The sequence below is a fragment of the Bactrocera latifrons genome, unplaced genomic scaffold (genome assembly GCF_001853355.1).
Source record: "Bactrocera latifrons isolate USDA-ARS-PBARC rearing strain unplaced genomic scaffold, ASM185335v1 scaffold_139, whole genome shotgun sequence".
NCBI classification, from domain to species: domain Eukaryota; kingdom Metazoa; phylum Arthropoda; class Insecta; order Diptera; family Tephritidae; genus Bactrocera; species Bactrocera latifrons.
Genome location: NW_017534841.1, coordinates 110,101 through 117,304, shown reverse-complemented (window position 1 = coordinate 117,304; position 7,204 = coordinate 110,101). Strand labels below are relative to the sequence as shown.

The window sequence follows — 7,204 nt, the reverse complement described above, 5'->3', positions numbered from 1 at the left end:
ATAAATATGTAATATTGAAATCTAATTAAAAACAAAATAATAATAATTGTTAACAATTTTCAACTATTTTAAAATTAAATTTTCATTGTTTTCATTTTTTTAATTTTCTTGTTTTTAAAATAATATTTCAAAAGTATTTGGATATATTTTCTCACATTTCTGTACTGTAGAGACCCTCACTCAAGCAATAACACGCCTTATATAAGAACTTCAAATTTTACAACAACAGCAACATTTAATGATGCATAGTACCCAAAAGCACTAAATAGCTACAAAATATACCGTCTATTCTACTAAACAATTAAAATTTTTCCGCTGCCTAAGTTATTMATTTTTGCCTTTCCCCCATTATTCCATTTTTGTCGTGTCATTTGCATTTAATTGCAAATCGTTGAAATGCATTTTCAGCTAACCAGCCTTAGTTGGCCCGCTCGCTGGAATATGGGATTAATTAATTTCAATTGGTGTGACGGCGCGTTAAATTTCTATATTAGCAATTAAAATTACATGTGAAATGCTAAAATTGCCGTCTCGTTACTAAAAGAAAAATTAATAAAACAAAGCAAAAACTAAAAATAGATAAATARTTTTAACAACAACAAATTTTTGTTATAATAACTATAGTGGATGTGAGTTTTAGTGTGGCAAAAAGCTAGCACTGCGGTTTAGAATGGCTAATGCTAGCTGCTGTCACATGAAGAATGCACATATTCCAACAAATAAGTGGCTACTATGGCATAGTCCTACAAACGCATGCAAATTTGATGTTCTATTTTGGTCTATTCATAGCTACACATACATGCATGCATGCGGTTGTATCGTTCAATTACATTTTAATTGCGATATTTAATTCATAAAATATGAAAATTACGTGTACAAAACTGGCGTTATGGCGGTCAACGACGGCCAACAGCGGCGGGTTCACCGCAAGCCAATGCCGCAAAGGTCAATCAATTGCACCCACAAACATATGTGGTGGGGACACACCCATAAAAATACTTAACTGTACATATATTACTATACATACATATACATAGATGCATATACTATATATGGTACATATCATATATAATATTTGTATATATGAAACGACAGCTTGTTTACAAAACGTAATAATAAGTTTGTAAGTTCAAACCACCAGCGCCGCAAAAATAACAGCCAACAACAGTAATGACAGTTAAGCTGGAATTTATGGCATGCAATTTATCGGTCAACAACAACAGCAAACAAACAAACATCAACGCACTAACTGTGTGCTTACTTATGAACATTTATACATACATACTATATTATATTAATATTGTATGTATGTAGATGTATGAGCCTAACTAGTATAGCGGCAAATGATGGCAAAAAAATGTTTTGGTTTTACTTTTAGTACTTTAGCAATTATATTTGACATTTAGTTAATTTGAGATTTTAATAGCATATAAATTCGACGCAAATTGCCAAATTGTTGAGGTCAGAAGTAACAAGATGTTTTAGTTATAATTTATACACACATTAAATGTAATATTGGAAAATATTTGAAAATATGCATTATTGATTGCACTGAAGATGTAATACCCCTTACGTTTGCCTTTCTTATAACATAAAAGGGTATAGAAAGAGCTTTGTCTCTATTTTGAACGATCACTTTGTATGACAGCTATATGCTATATTGGTCCGATCTGAACAATTTTTTTGTAATTTGTGGCGTTGACTTGGATAATGATTCATGCTTAATTTCATGAAGATATCTCTTCAACTAAAAAAGTTTTCCCCTGCAAGAACTTGACTTTGAGTAGTCAATTTGTTTAACAGCTATATGCTATAGTAGTCCGATCTGAAAAACTGTGTTGGTAAAATATAGTGTTGCTCTGGACAATAATTATTCTTCAAATTCGTTAAGGTATCTTATAAACTAAAAAAGATTTCCATACAAGGACTTGACTYTGAATGGTCAGTTTGTATGACAGCTATATGCTATAGTGGTTCGATCTAAATAATTTTTKGTGAGAATATAGTATAGTCYCTARCAATAAAGGATRTCAAATTTCGTGAAAATATCTTATAAACTAAAAAAGTTTTCYATACAAAGACTTGATTTTGAAYACTCCGCTTATACGCTCAGTKCTATAATGTAGTCCGATATCGGCGATTTCGACAAATGAGCTTTTACTTTAGAAGAAACAGAAATGTTAAAAATTTCAGATTTATGTCTTAAAACTATGTACGTTTATATACAGGCGAACATGTATATAAGTATAACTTAAAGGCTCTCCRACGTTTCCCTACTGAATATTACAAAGCGCATGTCAAGCTTAATATACACTACACAATGTGCTAAAATTTACTATATTTTCTATATATAATACATCTGTCTTTATTTACTATATAACTTAATTAAAAAAAATCCTGCTCAAAACTAACTAACCACGATTTTCACTCATTCTTTCTTGCAGGCACGTGGTCGCAAAGCTTCAACAGCCAAGTCGAATAAATTAAATGCCGCCAACGGTGCTGCTACCGCCACAGCAGCTACCACATCGCCACGTCAAGCCTCAGCGACTGTGACCGCCGCCGCCAATTCGGCGTTAAGTCCGTCAGCTCAAACGATAGCCACTGTTGTGCCACATCAATCGCCAAATGCGAACAGCGGTCTATTAGGTGTAGGTGCTAATCAGCAACAGCAACAGCAGCAATTGAATACATTGCAGCAACATCAACAACARCAACAACACTTGCAACATCAGCAGCAACACAGTCAACAGCAAGTGCAGTCTAACCAACAGTTGCAACAGCAACAACAACATCAGCAACACCAGCAGCAACATTCACTACATCAGCAACAACAGCTGCCACAACACTGTCTCTTATACACATCTAGATGTGTATAAGAGACAGGTCAACAGCAAGTGCAGTCTAACCAACAGTTGCAACAGCAACAACAACATCAGCAACACCAGCAGCAACATTCACTACATCAGCAACAACAGCTGCCRCAACAACAGCAACAGCATCAACATCAGCATCAGCAACAACAGCAGCAACATCAGCTGCAACAACATCAAATAACCGCACAAATACAAACCATGAAAGATCAACCGCAACAACCAATGGTGAGTGCTTAATTGCGTAATTCTTTATTTATTTATTTATTTATTTATTTTTTTTTTTTGTAAAATATTTCTGTTAGAAAAACTGTGAGCAATGTTGTTTAGCGTCAAAGAATGTAAAAATACGTAAAATTTTAAAGAAATTTTAAATTATTATTAGTGCATAGATTCAATGGTTACTCACTATAGGTACCAAATATATGGAAACGCAWAAAAACGTAGTAAATTCGTTAGAAATTTACATACCGGTATTTTTATACCGATTATTGCTGTTTTCAAATCAATTATAAATATTAGCAACTAACAATTAGTGTACGCGAACACTTTTTTCGAATACCAAATACTTTCGAGTATCGATTATGTTAAAATATTTTTTTAACGTTAAATACTATCAACTAACAAACAGAGTGAAGCGTATGMGAATAGTCTTTTTTATTGAATACCAATTACTTTTGAGTAACGAATATTCGAAAATAATACTTTTCTTAATATTTARTTCTTTGAACTAATATATATAACATCGTGTAGGCGAAAAAAAATTTTTTTATTGAATACCAAATACTCCTGAGTGACGATTATGGTAAAATATTTTTTTTTTTTTTACAGTAAATATTATCAACTAACAAATACAGTGGAGTGCAAGCGAATTTTTTCTTATTGAATATTAAAAACTTCTGTGTAACGATTATTCAAAAATACATTTTATTATTAATAAAATACTTCTGTCAACTAAAACGCATAGTATCGAGTATGCGATAATTTTTTTTATTGAATACCAAATTATTTTTAGTAATGAAATTTAGATCAAAAATATATTTTACAAAATATCACAATTTTTGAAAAAATATAAAAAAGTAGTTTTAGTTAGAGGCCTTCTGACCTCAGTAATTTTTTGACACTCGAAAAAAACAGTATCTTTGCCACCCTTTTTTCTATCTATTTCATCATGTTTACCACTCTTCTCAAAATATAAAACATTGACTTACATGTCGTATGAGCAATAGTTTTTAGAAATGCCCTGACCATAAAAATTATTTTGAAGAAAATTTTACCTAGAACCTGCTCCCTAAAGATCCTTTTTTTTTTACAGTGGTGAAAATTCTCCATGAAACTTTTCTAAATTTATAAAATTTGTTCAAAAAAAGTCTTCATCGGTTCATATGATTTCTCTMTCATTTCGAACCAAAAATTTATTTGCAGGTTGTAAGGTTGTCTTAAAAGCATTCGAATGCCACATAGCAAGCAACGCCAGCAAACTTTTTGACGTAATCWCTCCTTGCAAGTTTTTCATCTATTTACTTAGCACCCTTAATTATATTATAWGCAAGCGTATTGATTTTCGAACAAATACGCCGAGACAACACTTTGAGATTGCTCATAAAATGCTGGTGTATAAAATATCCAGCTTGAGTATACTGCTTGCATCAGTTTGGCTTTTATTTTGCTACATTCTATTAATACCATTACATTTGCATTATACTCAGCTCCCTAAAGAAATAGGAAAAACTATACAAAAACAGAACCGAAAAAAACTTTGCACAAATTATATTAAAAATCAAAGTTTCGTCAAAGTTTTGCTGATATGCTCTTTATACATATGTATGTATGTATAGTATGTATATGTATATATTTACAGATGTGCAGTTCTATGTTTGTGAGGAGAAATACACATGCAACACACTTAAACAGCTGTTCGCGCCATAATTCACGCTCCATAGCCAAACTTTATAAATTTATATATACTTACATATGTATATGAGTGTACTCACACATTTTCGAAAGTGTTTTGAAGTTAAAAGCATTGAARAAGCTTTTTAACAAACGAAATTGAATTAAAAATTTGTTGCGAACAAAAGACGAAAAGCTCAAAAGAAAAAGCGTATAAATTGCGCAAGTTYTCCCGAATGCAACCTTGGTGAGTGCACTTGCAAGGAGGAAGCTTGCACCTGCTCGTCGAAGGCTTACACATAGGGCATATGTATATGCCATACATACATATATATATGCAATATACACATACATATGTATATATATACGTGGGCATAAATCATTATTWGTAACGGGGTCACTTGCCAATGATAAGACTTTGTCAGCCATAAATCGAATTTATTTATACAAAAAAACAAAAAAAAGCCGAAGGTAGCTGACGTGTACTTTGTGCTGCAGTGCTCAAAGACGTACGTGTACTATCGGCTGACATGAGTTCATATAACCATTAAGTTATGCAAATCAAGGCCACTATCGTAATTGCTTTGATTTAAGGTATTACCGTAATTTTTTTATGCGTGAACTGCGTGCTGATAAACAAAATGGTGCGTTCGCCACGTTTGCCGCATAATTTTACAATTCTTCATAGTTTAAATAAACGAATAAATGTATATAACATACATATAYAATATACATACMTATATACACACATCTGTGCATCGCCAGATAAAAGWAAAGACAGGCAGTCAACTATTTAAAGTTTACTTCCATTATTAACTCGGCATTGCCCTTAGTTGTAGTTCTCTATAATTTACCTTATCGCGATTTGAGTTTAAATGTAATTTAATGGCTTTACCTTGCCACCCATTTGCTTCCCACACAATTGGCACGTTTTCCATTTCTGTGGCAGTCCAAGAAATGTAAATAAATATACGCTAACACACCCCTATAGCGACACTGTAGGAAATGCGTATGCTAAGCTGAGTACGAAGATTTGTGTAGAGAAACAGAAAACTAATTATTTTGTCTGTATATACCCTAAAACTGAATTAATGGTTTTTGTGATATCAAACTGAAATTTTGCACAGATAATTTTCTCTCCAAGAAGTTGCTCAATTTAAATTAAGACCTTGTATGGACAACTTTGTTATTTAACAAGATGGCGAAATTCAGCATAGATCAATTTCTAGGATAGCGCTATAATCTCCATGAAAATTGTTCAGATCGGCGCACTATAGCATATAGCTGTCATACAAACAGATCGATCAAAATCAAGCTAAGTATCATTTTATGCTTTTTTACGCTATACAAAATTAACCTGTGTAGGGTATTAAAGCTACTGTGCAGYTGAAGTTAAGATTTTTTCTTGTTTCTGCTTAATTTATCAAAATAAAAAATTTTATTGTTAAAAAAAGAAGAAAAGCAATTTCCTATTAAACTCATTATCTCTAACTCTGCCTACTGGGCTGTTATACTCATTTACACCAACACATAAATATTTTCGCATACATATACGAGCATAAAAAACACAAATTTCTCCCATGGGACAACCCCACCTGCGTATAGGGCGTTCTTCCGTTATTCCAACCCCAACATTTCACATTCAATTTCACCCTGCCCACCTTCCTCCCGYCAACAGTGTATTCAAGGGAGGTTTTCTATGTGTTTGTATAACGTTTTATGCTAACTTATTTTCCCACTCTTCTTATAAGCTTTCACATATTTCTTCTTCTYACTCTTGGCTGGTGTCACGAATTTTATCAGCGCAATCGCGCATAGGCAATTGCGCACATTGCAATCAATTGCCGTTGTTCGTGTCTAATACACATACACATGCAGCAGCCATAAAATGGAAAGTCATACATTTTTCTTTGACATCTTTATTATTAATGTAATAAAAAAATGTAAATAAGAAATTTTTAATCATTGTGGCTTCTTGTAAATAAATATTTAGTACAAGAACAACTTAAATTCGCATCATTCAAACTTACATATTTTTAGCACATACTTATCTTCAGTGTCAATTAAAAAAAAATTTTTGTTTAATGAAATTGGTTCCAAAAAAAAAATATTCTAGTTTAAAAAAAAATATAGTGTGGCGTCAGCCAAACAACCGTAATTTTCAAGTTTACACCCACACAAAAGTTCCTCGTTGAGTGCAACATTATTATTCACGGAGGTGTCGACTAAATACAAATTCATAATTGTAGCAATTAATCATGGAATGAATAAATGTTTTTCAAGTGCACTTGCTCATTGCAATTTGCATAAGAAACTTTATATTCAAATATGCATATTTTTTGCACTTTAAGTTTCTAATTTATGACAAAAATGTTTGCAAATAAATATTCTTCCTTCCACTTATGAATTTATGTTTATTAATATGGAAATTCTTGATT

At 32.1% G+C, this 7,204-nt stretch overlaps 2 protein-coding genes across 5 annotated transcripts in view; both read left to right on the top strand.

The window, feature by feature from the left end:
• LOC108965312 (DNA N6-methyl adenine demethylase-like) overlaps window positions 1-2,879 on the top strand; it is a 285,055-nt gene extending 282,176 nt beyond the window's left edge. The window contains exons 5-6 of the mRNA XM_018927634.1: window positions 2,445-2,752; window positions 2,870-2,879. Of these exons, the coding sequence (XP_018783179.1) occupies window positions 2,445-2,752; window positions 2,870-2,879 (318 nt within the window). The remainder of the gene's footprint in view (window positions 1-2,444; window positions 2,753-2,869) is intronic.
• Window positions 2,880-2,976: 97 nt separating this feature from the next.
• The window catches only part of LOC108965327 (DNA N6-methyl adenine demethylase), a 17,655-nt gene continuing 13,427 nt past the window's right edge, over window positions 2,977-7,204 (top strand). For 3 of the 4 annotated variants that reach the window (XM_018927654.1, XM_018927655.1, XM_018927656.1), the window contains exon 1: window positions 2,979-3,101. In XM_018927654.1, the coding sequence (XP_018783199.1) occupies window positions 3,075-3,101 (27 nt within the window). In that variant the 5' untranslated portion in view covers window positions 2,979-3,074. Of the gene's footprint in view, window positions 3,102-7,204 lie in introns of all 4 variants that reach the window. The other variant, XM_018927657.1, reaches the window with a different exon arrangement.